The sequence below is a fragment of the Cervus elaphus genome, chromosome 13 (assembly GCF_910594005.1).
Source record: "Cervus elaphus chromosome 13, mCerEla1.1, whole genome shotgun sequence".
Taxonomy (NCBI): domain Eukaryota; kingdom Metazoa; phylum Chordata; class Mammalia; order Artiodactyla; family Cervidae; genus Cervus; species Cervus elaphus.
The window spans coordinates 47,902,380-47,922,126 of record NC_057827.1 but is presented as its reverse complement, the minus strand read 5'-3'; the positions used below and the strand labels follow the sequence as shown (position 1 = coordinate 47,922,126).

At 35.7% G+C, this 19,747-nt stretch overlaps 1 protein-coding gene across 2 annotated transcripts in view; it reads left to right on the top strand.

Annotated features, from left to right (window-relative positions):
• The window catches only part of BAZ1A (bromodomain adjacent to zinc finger domain 1A), an 83,602-nt gene extending 64,122 nt beyond the window's left edge, over positions 1-19,480 (top strand). For both annotated transcript variants that reach the window (XM_043921527.1, XM_043921526.1), the window contains 10 exons: positions 514-1,110; positions 2,994-3,157; positions 3,836-3,990; positions 5,043-5,191; positions 11,712-11,959; positions 12,045-12,271; positions 14,182-14,651; positions 16,548-16,690; positions 18,013-18,100; positions 18,488-19,480. In XM_043921527.1, coding sequence (XP_043777462.1) covers positions 514-1,110; positions 2,994-3,157; positions 3,836-3,990; positions 5,043-5,191; positions 11,712-11,959; positions 12,045-12,271; positions 14,182-14,651; positions 16,548-16,690; positions 18,013-18,100; positions 18,488-18,684 — 2,438 coding nt within the window. In that variant the 3' untranslated portion in view covers positions 18,685-19,480. The remainder of the gene's footprint in view (positions 1-513; positions 1,111-2,993; positions 3,158-3,835; positions 3,991-5,042; positions 5,192-11,711; positions 11,960-12,044; positions 12,272-14,181; positions 14,652-16,547; positions 16,691-18,012; positions 18,101-18,487) is intronic.
• The last annotated feature ends 267 nt before the right edge of the window (positions 19,481-19,747 follow it).

Genomic DNA, 19,747 nt, shown 5'->3' with positions numbered 1-19,747 from the left:
GGCACACTCTCCAGTATGGAGATAGAAGATTTTTTGAGGGTCTCTTTATATATAAGTGGGCCGATTTCTTACTAACATAGTGTATTAGTCTATTCATGCTGGCATAACAAAATGTTACAGACTGTGGTTTAAACAACAAAATGTTTTCTCACAGTTCTGGAGACTGGAGGGTACCAGTCAGGGTGCCAGCAGGGTTAGTTTCTGGTGAGGCTTTTCTCAGCTGATGATAGCACCTTCTCACTGCGTCCTCACATGACCTTTTCTCACCCACAAGGGGAGAGAGAGTGCCCTGGTCTCCCTTCCTCTTGTTTAAAGACACCAGTCTGACCTTAATTACCTGCTTAAAGGCCCTGTCTCCAAATTCAGTCACATTGGGGTTTAGGACTTCAACCTACAAACTGGGGGTGTGTGGGAGTGGCACATAGTTTACTCCGTAATGTGTAGTAACTTGGGGTAGCTTGTGTCATGTTTTTCTAGTGAAAAATTAAAATATGATGATTGTTTCAATTACAGGGAAAAGGGGACAAAATGGATTTAAAGAATTTACGAGGCAAGATGAGGTCAACTGTGTAACAAGAGAGCCTCTTACTGCTGAGGAGGAAGAAGCTTTAAAACAGGAACACCAACGAAAAGAGAAAGAGCTCTTAGAAAAAATCCAAAGTGCCATAGCATGCACCAATATCTTTCCCTTGGGCCGTGACCGCATGTACAGGCGGTATTGGATTTTCCCTTCTATTCCTGGACTGTTTATTGAAGAGGATTATTCTGGTCTCACTGAAGACATGCTGTTGCCTAGACCTTCATCATTTCAGAATAATGTACAGTCTCAAGCACCTCAGGTATCCGCTAAAACTGGAGATCCTTTGATGTCTGAATCTACCTCCAGCATTGACCACGGTCCGTGTGATGATAGTGCGCAGCTGCCAAAACCGGTGCACAAGCCAAATCGGTGGTGCTTTTACAGTTCCTGTGAGCAGCTGGACCAGCTGATTGAAGCCCTTAACTCTAGAGGACATAGAGAGAGTGCCTTAAAAGAAACTTTGTTGCAAGAGAAAAGCAGAATATGTGCACAGCTAGCCCGATTTTCTGAAGAGAAATTTCACTTTTCAGGTAAAATTGCAATGAAACCTGTTTCCTTTATTTTTCTCTTCCTGTAATCTCTGGGTCAGGAGTAAACATTTTTCAAACTATCAAGAGGTGTATTTAAAACACTTTCTCTTTCATCTGGACAATGCTGTCAGTTCTTGAGTTAGAGAAATTTGCTAGTTAGAGAAATAAGGTTTTCTAGATTCTCCTGGGTTCCACTTGGGTTATGAGAAACACATCTTAACAATATGAGAAGTTACATACTCTTTCTGAGCTCATTGTTTGATCAGTAGATTGAATACTTGAGGCACTAGGGTTACCATCGAGTTTTGAGATCTGATAGTGAGTGAGGTCACTTACTAAAGGTTTTAGCCGAGGGTCCAGGGACAGGTTCTATTAGTGATCACACCTTAGGAGATGGGCTGCAAGGACAGTTCAGGCAGGTAGCAGTATTTCCTATTTGATGACTGGTCTGTTGATGACAAATAAGAGAAAGAAGTAAGGCATTTTTAGGTGTAAATGGGGTTTTATAGGTAGAGTGATCTTAAATTTAGGGTTATATTAATACCATGACTACTTTAGTTCTCTAAGAATTGTTGATCACAATTCTTTAACAGCTTTGTTGAGATTTAATTCATTTGTCATACAGTTCACCCTTAATTAAAGTGTACAATTCCATAGTTTTTTATATATTCTTAGATATTTTACACAGTGAATTTTAGAACATTTTCATTATCCCCAAAGCTGGTATTGTATAATACATGGTCTTTTGTGACAGGCTTCTTTTACTTAGCATAATGTTTTCAAGGTTCATTCAAGTTGTGCCATACATACATCAGTACTTCATTCTCTTTATGTTCATTGTAGACTACATTTTAGTGCATTTTACGGATCCATATGTTAGTTGATGGACGTTTCTATTGTTTCTGCCTTTTGGCTATTATGGAAAATGCTGCTTTGAACATTTGTGTATAAATTTTTGCTGACATATGTTTTCGTTTCTCTTGGGTATATACCTAAGAGTGAAATTACTGGGTCATATGGCTTCCTCATTGGCTCAAGTTGTAAAGAATGTGCCTGCAATGCACGAGACTCAGGTTTGATCCCTGGGTCAGGAAGATCCCCTGGAGGAGGGCATGGCAACCCACTCCAGTATTCTTGCCTGGAAAATCCCATGAGGAGCCTGGTGGGCTACAGTCCATGGGGTTGCAAAGAGTTGGATACAACTGCAGCAACTTGGCATGCACACATCATCACTATGCACTATGGTAATTCTGTTTAATCATTTGAGGAACTGTCATCAGACTGTTTCCTGAAGTGGCTCACTATTTTATGTTGAAGGTTAAATTTCTCCACATCCCTCTCAATGCTTGTTATCAGACTTTTTTATTCTAGCCATTGTAGAGGTGTGAAGTGGTATCTCATTGTGGTTTTGATGTGCATTTCCCAAATGACTAATGATGTTGAGCATCTTTTCATGGTTTTATTGGCCAGAGAAAAAATGTGTTCAGGGAAATTCCCTGGTGGTCCAGTGGTTAGGACTCAGCACTTTCACTGCCATGGGCCTGCATTCAATCCCTGATCATCAAACTAAGATCCTGCAAGCTTCATGGCACAGCAAAAAAAAAAAAAGAGAAAGGAAGAAAAGTGTGTTCAGATCCTTTGCTCATTTTTTAATTGTATTATTTGTCTTTTTATTGAGCTGTAAGAGTTCTTTATATATTCTGTTGGATAGATACAAGTCCCTTATCAGATAAATGATGTGCAAACATTTGCTTCTTTTTTTCCCTGTACTTGAGGACTTACTAGGTGTTTTTATATCTACTGTGTCACAATCATACAGTCATATGGGTAATTATATTTTTTAATGAGAAAATCATAATAAAGATGTCTGATAACTATTTCAGACAAACCTCAAACTGATAGCAAACCTACATATAATCGGGGAAGATCTTCCAATGTATATGATCCATCCCAGATGTCTGCAGAAAGACAGCTTGAGTTGAGGCTGAGAGATTTTCTTTTGGATATTGAAGACAGAATCTACCAAGGAACATTAGGAGCAATCAAGGTTTGTACCTGTTCCCATTTTTAACTTGCCTAATTACAAGAATTTTGGTAACTTATTTGATATTTTATGTTTGTTAACTTATTTGATATAGTCAAGGCATGTGTGTTCTGAATAAATAGCAGGAGTGATACATTTTTTATAATTAATTTTATTTCCCTGTATCAAATTATATATATATAGATAGAAATCTTTCTTAAAACCTTTTTTAATATTAACTTTTGGTATTTAAAAAATATCTGTTTTACGGTATTTTCATCCAAGATGTTGAAATGTGTAAGGATATTTTCTTCTTCCTTGACTAGCTCCTGCCTGCTCTGCTGAGTCTGGTTTGTTTATTGGTTTCTTTGTTACCTTTTTAAAATCTGTAAGTAATTCATGCTTGATATGTGTGTTCTGTTCATTCCTTTGCTATCATCTGTCACTTTTTTGCTACTGTCAGGTGACCAACCTTAGAGTCATTTATAATTTCACTATATAGAGAGTAAGGCATTAAAGCTTCCATCTATGATTGATATGAACTCCATTTTGGCCACTTAGGAACCTTATTTTTAGATCTCTCTTTGATTCACAATCTGTTCTAGAATATTCATGAATTTTTCATATGTACATTGAACTTCATACTTCTTAGGAACACTACATGCCATTTTTCAGGGTTAGTAAATTTGAGTTTTGTTACAGGTTACAGATCGACACGTCTGGAGATCAGCGTTAGAAAGTGGACGGTATGAGCTGTTAAATGAGGAAAACAAGGAAAACGGGATAATTAAAACTGTGAATGAAGATGTAGAGGAGATGGAAATTGATGAGCAAGCAAAGGTCATAGTAAAAGACAGGTACAAAAAGGATTTTCTAAAGTAACCATCACTTTTTCTTGCCATTTTATGTTTGTTTTTAAGAAAATGTTTCTTTTTCTTCAAAACATTGTCTTAAAATCTTATTGTGAGGACAATAATATTTATCACCACTGAAATGATGACTTTGCTAAACCACAAGTTCTCTCTTACCTCTCTTAGTACTAAAGCAGCCAGAAGACAGCTTGTTAGGATGATGGTGGTTATTCAAGTTTCTAAAAAAGTCTTTGAACTTAAAGTTTTATTAATTTCAGAAAGTAGCTTTACATTATCCATTTTTCTTTTCTGTAAGAGAACTTGGTAAACTGTAATAGACTAAAATATTATTTGAGCTATTAATCAGAACTGATTTATCTACAGACAGATAATTTTACTTTTTCAGATAGCATCTGCCCTTAGGAGAAGTTTATTGTCTAGAAGGAAATGGTGGAGGGACCTTAAGCTAGCAATTACAGAGCAGGGTCAGAGTTCTGGTAGAAGTGACTGTGAAACTGAGACCTAAAGGTGGAGAGGATATGAAACTGGGAGGAAGACGTTATACAGGTTTTCAATAAATGAGCTTGCATTTTTAAATGGTCGTTTTAGGTGCAGCATGGAGACTTATTACAAAGAAAGTAGGATTGGAGGCCAAGGAACTAGTTGGTTAGGAGGCAGCTATAAGTAAAAGTTGAAGCATGAGATATAGAGATGAGCTGCCTGAGCTACTCCTCCCTTAAGGCCCATCTGGTATTACCTCTCTGAAACCTTTCCTTAGCCTTCTAAGGAAAGGCTTCTTTCCTAAAGCCTTCTAAGCCTTCTCTCATCCACCTTCCCACCTCTCTGTATTTGCCCTTGTGATGTGCCTAAATGACATGATAGTTTAGCTCTTGATTCATGTTTTTCTCTCCCTTTCCTGGTGGCTTATGAGAACTCCTAGAGATTGAGGAAACCATTTCTTACACAGGTATAAGTAAGGATTTGGATAAGTCAGTGGACTCAAGTTTCATCTAATAGTGGTTTTAAGTACTATAAATGCTTCAATGTTTTAATTGTAGACTTTTGGGCATAAAAACAGACTCTCCAAGTACTGTCTCAACTAATGCAAGTACACCACAGTCAGTGAGCAACGTGGTTCATCATCTTGCAATGGCACTTTTTCAAATAGAACAGGGTATTGAGAGGCGTTTTCTAAAAGCTCCACTTGGTGAGTATCTGTTTTTAATTCAAAATATGTTATATTTTAAATGCTTTTCAATTACCCCTTAATTAATAGAACTTTACTGGCTGACAGAATAAAATTGATCAACTAATCTGAAAATATAAGTTCTTTCAGGTAAGATTTATTTAATAATACTTTAAAAATTTATTCTAGGTATTCATTCATTTCAATGAATGTCTGTTTAACTATTTCTGTCAGTCTCTTTTATGAATGTTTCTTCCAAAGAGATTACTAAGTCCTATGACTCTCCAGACCCTGAATAATCAAACACTAAATGTATTGTCATTTAAAACAGAACCTCAAAGAAACTACTTAAATGCCCCCCATTAAGGGTATGGTTTAATAATGTGGGTCACTCACCTGAGCATGTGTACGACGTGCTAAATCAGAAATATCAAGTGTTTCAGGGTACATAGATGAGGAGGTGCTCTACAATATATGGTTAGGATGACAGAAATGATTCTATCATGAGTGTGTTTCAGTAGTTATGAAATTAATCTGCTTTTTAGGACTAATCTAGGAAACATAATCCTTATGTTTTTAGGAAAATATGTTTCAAGTTCCAAATCAGTTTTCATATCATAACTGCCTCTAGTTCGCTGTGGTCTTTCTGAAAAACTGAATTAATTTATAATTCATTATATTGAGATAGTTTATATCTCAATAATAAAGTACTAGAAGAAACAAGTTGTTTTAAACCATATCTTTTTGATCTCATATTGAGAGAGAGACTTGAGTAGACTAAAATCCTTTAAAAACAATTTTAATGTTAATTTTTTGAGTAGTAAGAACAAAGTTTTCATAAATATATGGTACTTGAAACATTAGTATATTCATAAATTATCTATTTTTAAAATGAAGAATTTGTAGTCAGTATCTCATTATTCTAAGCCTGTCCATATTTTAATTTTTTTTATAAATTGATAATTCCACCATGAGCTTCATAACTCACTTTTCACATTGAAAGTAACATTTGTAAGAAATAGAATACATATAATCACAAAGATTCAAATTTGTATTTGTTGTATCACTGTTAATTTTGTCTTTGGTATTTCCTAATACTTTCTGTGTTGAAATCAAATTATATATATAAGGGATCTCTGTATTGTTTCTTAACAAACACATGTGAATTTACAGTTATTTCAATTAAAAGTTATTTGTAAGTCATAGGACTCTTATAAATGTAAAATGTTATTACTATTAATTCTGTGATTCCAAAAGGGGTATGGGAATAAAATGTAATTCTGCTGATTTTTCCACTTCTGAAATTGCCATCAGTTAAAGCTATTTATAGGTTTGGTGAGGGGGGGATCAAATTTATTATTTAATATATTTGTATTTTCATCAGTACCTTTTATTAAATATTTAGACAAAGGGAAAAGTTGACACTGAGCGATATTGCAGTTTACTTCTAATAGATTATACAAGAACAGAGAACTATAGTGTTCCCTATGCTTGTTTGTATACAGCAGTGTTTAGACATTCATTTCATCCTGAGACATATAAAAGAAAAAATAAATGAAATAAGACAAGTTCAACTTGCCTTACTTATTTTGTAAGTGTTCAGCTTACTTTACTTTGTAAATGTTGGTCAGAGTCAGATGTTGATCATTTGTAATAATGGATGTTACCATCTACCATTGCTGCCTCAAAGTTAATAGAACTGGTGTCTGTAACTTTTTAAGCCTTTGAATGATCTATTTGGAATGAGACAGCAGGAAATGGAAGTGCCTCTAGGGTTTTAAGGTAGTCTAAATATTTGGAGCAAGGTAATCAAGAATATATACTTAATCCAGGAGAGAAAAGGGTATTCCACTTTATGAATGTTTGAGATAGAAAACATTAAAATTCTCTGGTTTTGATAATTTTTCAACATAGCAAATTAACTATAGTAGGAATTTTCCCAGTTTAGCTTCAGAAATTATTTCAGTTTCTTGAAGAATCAAGTAAGAAATAAAATTTCTACTTATATTCCACCTTCTCTAGATGTCCCTCTTATTCTAGTGATCAATCACATTGATAAAACTTGACTTTTTAAACTTGGGGAACATAATCATATTTCACTTAATTTTAGGTAAGATGTGATATTTGTTTTAGGTTGGTAATATAATTTATTAAGTCATGCTTATGGTTAAACCCTTAAGCTATGGGGAGGGGATTGTCAAACTAACTTTATCAATTTGAAACTTGGTAGCACAGAAATTAATAAAGATCAAAAGGGAGATAGAAAAAAAAAGGGGCAAGAAAAAGGAAGATCAGTCTAGTGTGAGAGATGGTAAATATTTAACTTTTTAAAGAATTTTATATTTTTAAGGAATAATGATTTTACTTTACTGCTGAATATTGATTTACATTTTTAGCTTTTGAAGGAAAAACCTTAAATTTGGTTTTTTGGAGAGAGTAGGGTGGAGGGCAAGCTTATATAAAACAGTATCTTCCTAAAATTTTTCTTTTTCTTGATACATTTCATACCTCAGCTAATCAAACTCTTTTACCCTGTTATATAAAAAATTGACATTGTTGAACCTTAATATACTTAGTTATTGTTAAAGAATGAACATCTATGGAATTTACGTGTACTTCTTTTACATATAGTATTTATTCACATTGTTTTTTCCTTTATGAGCATAGGGAGAATTCTGGAGTAGGAGATGTTATTGTTTTATTTCCTAGGGAAGCCTGCATGGCATGGTGACATGAATTACTGTGTAGTGGTAGTTAGCAGCATAAAATCTCCTGGTGTGATATTTGATCATATGAATCTACCAATATTTTATATTAGTAAAATGCTTTTAATTAGCCATATCTTGAGGAATTTATCTGTGCTAGCTTAATGGAAAATGAAAGACATTTCTGCCCTTGAGAATTGTATAATCTGGAGAAGCAAAGTTTAAGATGAGAAAACAACAGAAAAAATGGAATCAATTTTATATACTATTTTTTAATCCTTTTTTAAGTAGTTATACAAAAATAGAAAAATATGGACATCCATTTATATTTCATATTTAGAATATTTTAAATGGATTGGAGTAGGTGGGATTAAAAAGGGAGCTACCACTGGGTTAATTTTCTTAAAGCATCTTTTTTGATCAAAACCTATAGTTTCACCAGCCTTTGAGTCAAGAACCAGTCAAATTGACTTTTAATGTTCCAAAGGTTTGTCATAATTTTTCTTCCATTCTTTCACATTGGTCTCTGCAATCTTATTTCTTGCCATTACCAATAAGAATACCCTCTGATTTACCCAGAAATATTTCTTTAAGATCTTTGAACTAGCAACTCTTGTTGCCTTCTTCCTTGGAGAGTCCCACTTAGGGCAGAACTTTCCATAAAGACTTATGTTAGAAAATTAGGATAAATAGAAGCACAAAATGAGAGGATGGAAGAAAATCACATGAACTATATTATTGCATTTATGTCCCTCTTTGCTAATATTTCTCTTTAGCTTTGTCTAAAGAGTCATTTGACCCATCCATTTTTCTCCTTCTCTCATTGAGTTATAAATCTCAATTATTTTTAGAGATCCAGATGCTTTTTCAAATGGCTTGGTCATTTACACATACCTTCAAATGTTTATTTCTTAAGGCATATTAAACAGTTATTTTATATAGTGTCTAATTCTGTGTCTCATGCCTCTTTATGGGTCAGATTCTGCAGGCTCTTGATGATAGTGTTTTGTTTCCACATGTGCCTTGTGGTTGTTGACTATTAACTCTCATTCCTTAGAACTTAATCTGCAGAAGTTGCTTCATTACAGAGATTTGCCCTTGTTTCTGTCATACCTGAGGTCACCAGTTCAGTTCAGTTCAGTCGCTCAGTCATGTCCGACTCTTTGCGACCCCATGGACTAGCACGCCAGACCTCCCTGTCCATCACTAATTCCCGGAGTCCACTCAACTCATGTCCATTGAGCTGGTGCCATCCAACCATCTCATCCTCTGTTGTCCACTTCTCCTCCCAACTTCAATCTTTCCCAGCATCAGGGTCTTTTCAAATGAGTCAGCTCTTCGCATCAAGTGGCCAAAGTATTGGAGTTTCAGCTTCAACATCAGTCCTTCCAATGAATATTCAGGACTGATATCCTTTAGGATGGACTGGTTGGATCTCCTTGAAGTCCAAAGGACTCTCAAGAGTCTTCTCCAACACCACAGTTGGAAAGCATCAATTCTTCTGTGCTCAGCTTTCTTTATAGTCCAACTTTCACATTCAAACATGACCACTGGAAAAACCATAGCCTTGACTAGACAGACCTTTGTTGGCAGAGTAATGTCTCTGCTTTTTAATATGCTGTCTGGGTTGGTCATAACTTTCCTTCCAAGGAGTAAGCGTCTTTTAATTTCATGGCTGCAGTCACCATCTGCAGCAGTTTTGGAGCCCGAAAAATAAAGTCTGCCACTGTTTCTCCATCTATTTGCCATGAAGTGATGGGACCGGATGTCATGATTTTATTTTTCTGAATGTTGAGCTTTAAGCCAACTTTTTTCACTCTCCTCTTTTACTTTCATCAAGAGGCTGTTTAGTTCTTCTTTATTTTCTGCCATAAGGTGGTATCATCTGCATATCTGAGGTTATTGATATTTCTCCTGGCAGTCTTGATTCCAGTTTGTGCTTCATCCAACCCAGCGTTTTTCATGATGTACTCTGCATATAAGTTAAATAAGCAGGGTGACAATATACAGCCTTGACGTACTCCTTTTCCTTTTTGGAACCAGCCTGTTGTCCATGTCCAGTTCTAACTGTTGCTTCCTGACCTATATACAGATTTCTCAAGAGGCAGATCAGGTGGTCTGGTATTCCCATCTCTTTCAGAATTTTCCACAGTTTATTGTGATCCACACAGTCAAAGGCTTTGGCATAGTCAATAAAGCAGAAATAGATGTTTTTCTGGAACTCTGGTCACCTGGACCACTTTAAAATCTTAGCTTGTGTTTTTTTAGGTTTTAAACCTGTTCAAGGCTTTGCTTGTAGTTACATAAAATAGATTTATTTCCGCTTTCCACCCAATACCATGGTCCAGATGAGCAGATTTCCTTGCCTGTTTCCTTCCTTACCTGTTTCCACCCTGACACTTTCAGGTGCAGCCTTTTGGGGCCCTAACTTTTAAGGGAGGATTCACCACATTGAGTGGGCCCTAGGTTTCATGTCCTATCTCTCCCTCTGGCCTAACAGTCAAACAAAAGTTCAAAATCTGCTAATGTTTGACTGGTCTCTTGCTTTATGACTTCACCTCATTGTGTACATCGTCATCCTCCCAGCTATATTAAAATTTTCTTAAAAGCAGGGGCCATAGAGTAGACTTGTTTCGTATCTTCTAAAATGCTGCATATTGGAGGGAAAATACAATGCAGGAATAATGATAACAGCAATAGCATTTGCACTGTGACAGAGTTTACATGTCTTATGTGTATTATCTCATTTAATCTTCCCAACAGCGCTCAGAGGTATAAGCTAGCCACATACTGCTGCCGAGGCACCTTAAGTAACTTGCCCAAGCTATATAGGGGAGCTAGTACTCACCTCAAGGCAGACTGACTCCACAGCCAATGTTTTCTTAGCTGTCATGCTACTATCCATGAGATTTCATTTGAGGATATATCTTGCAGAATTTTGATGTGATGTGGTAGGCGCTTTATAGTTAAGTATAATGTCTTAGGAAAACAAAGGTAGTTGCAGTAGTGAAGATCAATTCGAGGTCAATGTCACATGCCAATGTAAAATGATAGACTTGCTAGATTAATAGGGTCCAGTCAAATGATTCTTAATAGATTCAAATGTTTCTGTATAAAAATTGGTACTGAAAGTCCTTTTTAAGGGGGTATTAACATTTTTTAAATCTACCTTATTTTAAAAACAATATTTTTTTAGATATAGAAGGCAATATAGTTGGCATTTATACATACTTGATATTGTAGTAACAGTTTTATTGAACCATATTTCACATATATAAAATTCACCTTTTTTTAAAATTGTTCAGTTCAGTGGTTTTTAATATATTCACAATTGTATAGTTATCCACCACTATCTAACTTCAGAACATTTTCATTAGCACCAAAAGAAACCTCAAATATGATTGATACTTAACTTAAAGAGCAATTCATCTTTTATCTGCAAATGAGGCAATAACATTCTTGATTCATATGAATAGTGGCTGACTTATTATTGTATTTAGCCAACTTTCAATCAATAAGATCAAGATTTGATACAAAGAACTAGATTGCTAGATTCAGAACACATTGCCCTAAGTTATTTTTCTCTTTTAACTGTTGAAATCCCCAAGCATTTGTTTTACAGATTTAAGTAATTCTTCATGTCATAAACAAGGTGTGGCTCAGCAAATTTTCTTTATCTTGAATTTTTTGTTTCTAATATCAACATGGTCTTTTTGTGAAGTATTAGGAGAGAAGAACTCTAAATTCTTACCTACTTAACAATACCAAGAAAAATAGTACTAGGAGATGTCTAGGGTTTGCCTAGGAAGTTTTAATTACTTTCCCTTTCATTTAAGATGCCAGTGACAGTGGGCGTTCTTATAAAACAGTCCTGGACCGTTGGAGAGAGTCTCTCCTTTCTTCTGCTAGTCTATCCCAAGTCTTTCTTCATCTCTCCACCCTGGATCGTAGTGTGATATGGTCTAAGTCTATACTGAATGCCCGTTGCAAGATATGCCGAAAGAAGGGTGATGCTGAAAACATGGTACTTTGTGACGGCTGTGATCGGGGCCACCACACCTACTGTGTTCGACCAAAGCTCAAGGTATTTTTCTTCTGCTTCTGCTTCTCAGATTAGAATTGAGATTTTGAGTGAGAGATGATTACTGATCATTTGTGTGATTTATCAGACTGTGCCTGAAGGAGACTGGTTTTGTCCAGAGTGTCGGCCAAAGCAGCGTTCTAGAAGACTCTCCTCTAGACAGAGACCATCCTTGGAAAGTGATGATGAGATGGAAGGTAGTATGGAAGGTGAGGATGATGAAGTTGATGATGATGAAGAAGAGGGTCAAAGTGAAGAGGAAGAGTATGAGGTAGAACAAGATGAAGATGATTCTCAAGAAGAAGAAGAAGTCAGGTAAGTCCTAACATGCAATAAAACGAGAGTTTGTGAGTCATGACTAGGCAATCTCTTGACTTTTCAAATACAAATGGAGTGGTTGGGGCCTCTAATTTTTAAAAAACAAGTGTGCAGTATAGTGTCGTAAAGTTCCCCTTGTTTTTTATGTATTATAAACATATGAAATTATTCCCAAGGGAGTATGGTCCTTGTGTGAACTTAGCCAGATAACAAAGTCAAGTATGAGTTTAAGTTTGGATAGGATGTCAAGTCAGAGCCTCATTAAGGTTGATATTACTTAATTTTTTACTTAAAGTAGCAAATAAGCAGTCCAAAGGACAGCTAGGAGATACAGATGAGCACAGCTCTGGGTGCATCTTTTGCTTTCTCAAGAAGTTATACCCAAATATTGGTGATCTTGGTAGTCAACAGAGAGAAATGCCAGGAAGCACGTTGTATTTTTATACTCCCGCCACGTCAGCACCTACTATACTACTGTACCACACTACAAGTATTTGACAACTTAGTGCAAGCTGTGTCACCCAGCCCTCATGAATGGATCTGGTTATTCCTGCTGGGCAGTCTCTTCCTGTTTGTCCCTAAGACTCTCCCATCCCTTTTCAACATTTGAACTCCATGCATGTGGAATCACTTCCCAGGTGGTTCAGTGGTAAAGGATCCACCTGCCCACACAGGAGATGCAGGTTCAATCGCTGAGTCAGAAAGATCCCCTGGAGTAGGAGATGGCAACCCATTCCAGTATTCTTGCCTGGTAAATGCCACAAGAGAGGAGCCTGGAGGGCTATAGTCCGTGGGGTTGCAAAGAGTCGGACAGGGCTGAGCGACTGAGCGTGCACACATACACGTGGAATCCAGAACGTGAATGTGCAGCAAGGGCAGCTGGCACTGACACAGTCCCGGAAGGTCACAGCCTGAGGGAGGTGAGGAGAGAGAGCCAGCCCCTCTGTTACAAGCAAGTTCTTTAGTAGCTCCAACTCAACAGTGTTATATTAAGCATAAAGACAATAAAGAACCTGGAAAATTCTTGGAAATATTTTAGGCAAACCAGAGGTTCAGGTATGTGGGGAGATGGATATAGGAGGCTTAATGGGATTGTATCATCTTTGTCTACAACATAAAGGCAATTAAAAGGTTGAATATAGTTTTGTATCTTACAGTAAACATCAAAATATAGCAAAGAGATTCTTGGCCTGGTGTTGAGGAATAGTAGGTTCAAGGCCTACTTTTGTGGAACCCATTGGCCAAAACTGTAGGTTACCTCGGTATCAATAATAAGGAGTGACAGTCTCCTGAAGCATAAGGAAACTAAAGATTTGCATTTTAAGTTTTCAACATGATCAAGTCTATTTATTCAGTTCTCCTGAGGATCTGATTATAGTTTATTCATGACTTAGGATTTGATTTTTACGATGATGTCCTGGAGTTACTGAGAAATATTATATGTTCTCCTTGCATTACAAAGAAATGAATAAATAAATAAATAAATGAAAGCACATTTTAGATTTCATCAGTTCTAAGTTTTAAAAAAAAGTGAAAGTTGGTCACTCAGTCATGTCCAACTCTTTGCAATCCCATGGACTATAGCTCTCCAGGCTCCTCTGTCCATGGAATTCTCCAAGAAAGAATACCAGAGTGGGTTGCCATTTCCTTCTCCAGGGGATCTTTCTGACCCAGAGATCAAATCCAGGTCTCCTGCATTGTAGGCAGATTCTCTACCATCTGAACTACCAGGGGAAAAAACTGAGTAATAAGGATGTTGCTTATCCATGTGTTACTGAGGACAAGTCTCAGTAACACATAAGTTATGTGTGTTAAACTCATTGGCTGAATAGTAGAACAAAGGGGATAAAAGTATCATATGTGCATCATTGCTCTGTACAATAATTGTTTTCTAACACTGTTTATAGCCCACCAAAACGAGGAAGACCTCAAGTTAGATTATCAATTAAAACAAGAGGGAGACTTAGCTCTTCCTTCTCAAGTCGTGGCCAACGACAAGACCCTGGAAGATACACTTCACGGAGTCAGCAGAGTACACCGAAAACAACTGTTTCTTCTAAAACTACTGGTAGAAGCCTAAGAAAGATAAAATCTGCTCCTCCTACAGAAACTAAATCTTTAAGAATCGCCAGTCGTTCTACTCGCCAGAGTCATGGCCTGCTGCAAGCAGATGTATTCGTGGAACTACTTAGTCCTCGTAGAAAGCGCAGAGGCAGGAAAAGTGCTAATAATACACCAGAAAATAGTCCCAGCTTCCCTAACTTCAGGGTGATTGCCACAAAGTCAAGTGAGCAGTCCAGTCCTCTAAATGTTGCTTCAAAGCTTTCCCTCCAAGATAGTGAATCCAAGAGAAGAGGCAGGAAAAGACAATCTGCAGGTATGAAGATGTCTAAATTAATCTATTTTCACCTAAGAAAATTGAGTAATCTGAAAAGATTGAATGTTTAGATGGTTTGTATCCTTTTTGAAAGGCTGTCCACTGTACAGAGTTTTTAGGGAGCAACCTGACCTGAAGCATAATGTTCAAAGAAGGGGCAGCTCTTTGGGGAATAAAGGTCAACTACACTGCTAGTATCGGTGGTAGTGTAGCAGAGTACTTGAAAGAAATTTGCTAACAGCATTTTGTGTTTAATGGAGAGATTTGGCCAATACTTGAACAACCTCAGTATATCACATTATAACACATTTCATTCTCATCCACCTTTGCTTCCTTCAAAACACACACACTCAACATCACCTAGACAAGCTACAATTGGTAATTTGGTAAGGTTCCCACCTGACATTGAATTTGGGGGCAAGGGAGAGTTGGAAACATTAGTATTGTTAGGGAGCGATTACCAGCTATCTTTTTTATTCTGATAATTATTTTTAATATTTATATATAATATATAAATTGTTTACATACTATATAGGGTTACATTTTTGTCATGTTTATTATATGATAAATTATTTGTCATATTTATCTATGTAATAATCTCTTTACCCATTAATCTCTTTAATGCTATCCTCTTTTTTCTTTATCATAGTGGTAATAAAACCTTGGTATTTCAAAAAGAAATTACACATAAAAAGTGCTACTCGTCATTGACATAAATACACTACTGTTTGTAAAATAGATAGCTGATGGGAAGCAACTGTCCAGCACAAGGAGCTCAGCTCTGCTCTTACGACCACCTAAAGGGGTGGGGTGGGGGAGACAGCGGGCGTAGAAGGCTCAGGAGGGAAGGGCTATGTGTATACTTACAGCTGATACACGTTGTTGTCCAGCAGAAGCCAACACAGCATTGCAAAGCAGTTATCCTGCAATTAAAAAAAAAGAATGCTAATTACTGTTCTTTGAAGAATTTTAGGTAGCTTGTACTACATAAACACGTGACAGGATTAATTCATTGGTGAAAGAACGCAACATAATGCAGTCATCAGGTTCTCAGGTTTGGTGGGTTGTGGATATGAGGTAACTTTGTACCAAGATCTAATTGAGCTTTTCCTATCCTCTTACTTGTTTTGCTCTTCCACAATCCTGAACCCCAAGCTATTTGGAAAATAATACACCTGAAGCATTTTTACTTAAAAAAAAAAAAAACCTGCTGGAAAAAAATGTTTTTAGCCGATTTGTAAACTTACTAACCTAAGGACAAATAAACAAGGAAATGTGTGGATTTACATTTAAGCAGGGAATTTAAACACCTGGATTCATCTATGGACTATACTGCCCTTTTCTACTAATTCATACACCTTAGATCTCATTATATACGTTACATTTTATGAGAAAGCATTTTGCTTTAAGAAAGTTCTCCATATGAAGTTAGATTTATAAGAACAGTCTTTTATTTCATGGAGAAATATTTTCTATTATGCAAGGTAATTTATAAAGAGTCCAGGTTTCTAGATCTGAAGAGGTTATTTTCTTAAGGATGTATTTCAGGAAATACCAGACGATTGCTTGCTTCATCTTACTGTAGTTGAAAACATATTTTTAGAACAACCCAAAAACTTTGTGTTCTAGAATTACCTTTTGTATTGCACTCTTTTTACACCAATCTGTTCCCAATGAGTCTTTATTTCTATTTGAAATTTTTAAGATCAAAAGGAAATAATGAATACTTGGTCCAGATTTACCTGTCTCTCAGAATATGTGTTAGTTTAACATCTCAGTGTGTAGAGTGTTGATTTTCTGTTTGAATGTAGTTTGTATTTATATGCTGTATTTAACTTATGGTGACCAAATACTTCATTTTAGCATCACCTAAAGTTAATATAATTATTTGTTCAGAATCATCCCCTATGACACTTAATCGAAGGAGTTCAGGTCGACAGGGAGGAGTTCACGAACTGTCTGCTTTTGAACAACTTGTTGTGGAATTGGTACGGCATGATGACAGCTGGCCTTTTTTGAAACTCGTTTCTAAAATTCAGGTAATGATTCTGAACTGTATAAAATGTATTTGTGTATATTATCTGATTTAATCTGCATGGCAACTTGAGGCGGTCAAAATGCTTATTTAGTCACTGTCTACTTAGAAAACAAGGCAAAACTTGGACAGTTGGTTCCTATGTTGAAGAAAATGAAGTTAGCATAGTCTCCTCAGTCCCTTCAAGTTCTGTGACTGATTCTTATAATTGATGACAGTGTATTGCAATAACCACCGTTTTTATTCTCTGTAATGAATATGAATAGAGTTGATTCAACTAAATACCACTTTTGGTACTTCCCTTATGTTAAACAGTGTTTCTTAAACTTTAGCATATATCAGAATCAACGGAGGGCTTGTTAAAACACAGCTGACTGGGCCCCACCCCAGAGTCCTTGAGTCCCTAGGTCTGGGATGATGCCCAACCATTTGCATTTCTGACAAGTCCCCAAATGATGCTGATAGTGCTGGTCCAGGAACCACATTTTGAGAAACACTGATGTAAAAGGTACTCTTAACAGAGATGGCATAACCTAACTAAGGGGTTTGAGATGGTGCTGTGGTTATTTATATATGTTTGGCAGAATATGATGTGCCATAACAGAGACAGGCCAGTGTTAGAGTACTGTACTGGAAGTTACACTGTCTTGCAGAAGTAGAAAAGAGAGGATAGATTTGAGCATTTCAGAGGGCATAAATAGCAGGAATTAGAAAGTTTTTTTATGGAAGAAAAATGGGATTTCAACAGTGAGAAATGGAATAAGGACATTTTAGGGAGAGTTAAAGACCTAGAAAAGAGAATATGGGAATGGTGGATAGTTTGAATGGAGCAGAGGGTGTATTAGAGGGGCTCAGACACAACTGGATTGTAAAGGGCCTCATTTGTCAATATGAGGTGAAGGTTTCTCAATGAAAAAGTGACATCATCAGATTTCTGTTTTGAGACTTATAGAGCCAAAATGTGAAGAGTTAATTGAAATAGCATCTTATAAAAATTAGCTCTCAGTTCCAACTGTAACTTGTTTTTCCTGAGTAGTTTTTTGTGCCAAATTTTGTTATACATATTTTATTCTTCATTACAAATGCAGTTGTGCTCATTAAAGAAGTTTTTTATAGATATATGTATGTATGTATATAGAGAGAGGCTTTTACAGTATCAAATAATCTTTTACATTATAATGACTAAAATGTATTATGTAATTTTAATGGAATAATAGTATTCAGAGGTTAACATTCAGTTGCTTTTAAGTACAAAACTTGCATATTTTTGACTACTTATCTTCAATAAATTTTCTATAGGAGAGATATATTTGAATTATTTTACAGGTCCCAGACTATTATGACATCATCAAAAAGCCCATTGCCTTAAATATAATTCGTGAAAAAGTGAACAAATGTGAATATAAATTAGCCTGTGAGTAATTTATGTTTTTCTCTGATAATTATTTTAAGGAAATAAAGGCTGTTTTTCTTTCAATGATGCATATTAATGTAATTGTGTTGATGGCATCCCAAGAAATCCCTAAAATGCTTATACATGCATATATGGAAATGAAAGATGGATGGGGATTAGATGAGTTAAATATATTTTATAGAATCTGATCTTAATAGACATTCTGTACAGTTATATAAAATACATCTAATTAAATATTAAGCTTCAGTTCTGCCACCTTGTTTCAGTTTTCAATTTCTAAAAAAAAGTGGACTTACATTTTCTTAATGAGATTTCCAGATATGATACCAACAAAGATTATATTTATAATGGACTTTCATTTAATCTTATTTGGTTTTTTCATTCTAGCTGAGTTTATCGATGATATTGAATTAATGTTTTCGAACTGCTTTGAGTACAACCCTCGTAACACAAGTGAAGCAAAAGCTGGAACTAGGCTTCAAGCATTTTTTCATATTCAGGCTCAAAAACTTGGACTCCATGTCACATCTGGGAATGTGGATCAAGTTAGCACACCACCGGCTGCAAAAAAGTCACGAATCTAATTTTGTCCTTCTAAAGGATATGAAGAAATCAAATTGTTCATGAAAATGGAACATTAAATCATGCTCTAAAGCAGACATATATGTATAAAGCAATAACAACTGATTGACCACACTGAAATGTGGCCTGCACTATATTCTCAACTTTAATATTAAGCACTCAGGAGAATGTAGGAAAGATTTCCTTTGCTACAGTTTTGTTCAGTATCTAATAAGTTTGATAGATGTATTGGATACAGTACTGGTTTACAGAGGTTTTTGTACATTTTGAGATCATTCATGTGTCCCAATATCTCAGAAAATATTTTTTCACCTATGATTTATTTTGTCATTAACCTTTTTTTAGAAGTGTGGTATTAAGGGAGATTTATCGACACAGAAAAATCTTCCATTATAGCACAGTCTAGGAAAAAGTGTATACAACTAAGAATTGTTTAATGAGCACATTCTTTCAACACTACACATGAATGAATCCAATTTTATATCCTTGAAGTGCTGTACCAGTGCTGGCTGGAGGTATTGAGTCTTGAGTTTATTAACTAGATATTTATTTAGCATTCAAAGTAATTTGTGAATTTGTTTTGTATTTATAAAATTTGTACCTGGAAAATGTTCTTTAATTTTTTTAAACATTTTATTGTGTTTTTGTTTTATTTCTCTAACTTCCTTAATGATCAGTCAATAAAGGTAACACCCTCCCTTTTCCTTGACAGTTCTTTCAGTTTTACACAACTGTATTATAAGTTTCTATGTACAACTTTTTAAGTGTACAAATAAAATGATACATTTTTTTCAAGTATTCTGAGTTTCTGGAATTTTTTACAAATCAGAATTGGACTTCTACATGTAATAAATACAGACTATAGGAACCAATGTTTTATTGTACCTGAGTCTCAAGCTATGAATTGAATCTTTTCTGCCCAAACCCTTTAGGAGTAAGATACCTTCTGTCAGAACAGTAACATTCTATCCCAGGGATTCTTATTAAAAAGAGAAAAGAATGTTTGGAATATACCCACCTGTGTTAAGAAACAGAACTCTGAAAATTTTTTAAAAATAAATGCTA